The sequence below is a fragment of the Penaeus monodon genome, chromosome 27 (genome assembly GCF_015228065.2).
Source record: "Penaeus monodon isolate SGIC_2016 chromosome 27, NSTDA_Pmon_1, whole genome shotgun sequence".
Classification (NCBI taxonomy): domain Eukaryota; kingdom Metazoa; phylum Arthropoda; class Malacostraca; order Decapoda; family Penaeidae; genus Penaeus; species Penaeus monodon.
The window spans coordinates 31,395,746-31,396,047 of NC_051412.1; the positions used below are offsets into that span (position 1 = coordinate 31,395,746).

The 302-nt window shown below is 61.6% G+C and overlaps 1 protein-coding gene across 1 annotated transcript in view; it reads left to right on the forward strand.

Moving 5' to 3' along the window:
- LOC119590790 (inactive dipeptidyl peptidase 10-like) overlaps positions 1-302 on the forward strand; it is a 39,595-nt gene that overhangs the window by 30,544 nt on the left and 8,749 nt on the right. Inside the window, exon 12 of the mRNA XM_037939503.1 lies at positions 120-266. Within this exon, the coding sequence (XP_037795431.1) occupies positions 120-266 (147 nt within the window). The remainder of the gene's footprint in view (positions 1-119; positions 267-302) is intronic.

Here is a 302-nt window from a genome sequence, read left to right on the forward strand (position 1 = left end):
CGCTCTCTTCCTCGACTTCTGTCATTCGCCTTTCTCTCTTTGGAAAACGCAAAAGCGAAAAAGAAAGCATGATTCCTTACCGCAAGGAGCCTCCCCCTCACCGCTTGCATCCTCCTCAGACTCGCCCTGGAGGACCTCGCTCTGCCGGTGGTGACCTCGCACGACGTGGCCCTCGCCCCCGCCCTCCACGCCGCCGTCACCCTCACGCTGCCGCCGGGCTGGAGCGCCGAGGACGACACGCTCCTGTACCCCCTCGTCGTGCAGATGTAGGTCGTGTCTTGGAATTCGGCTTGGCTTTTCTT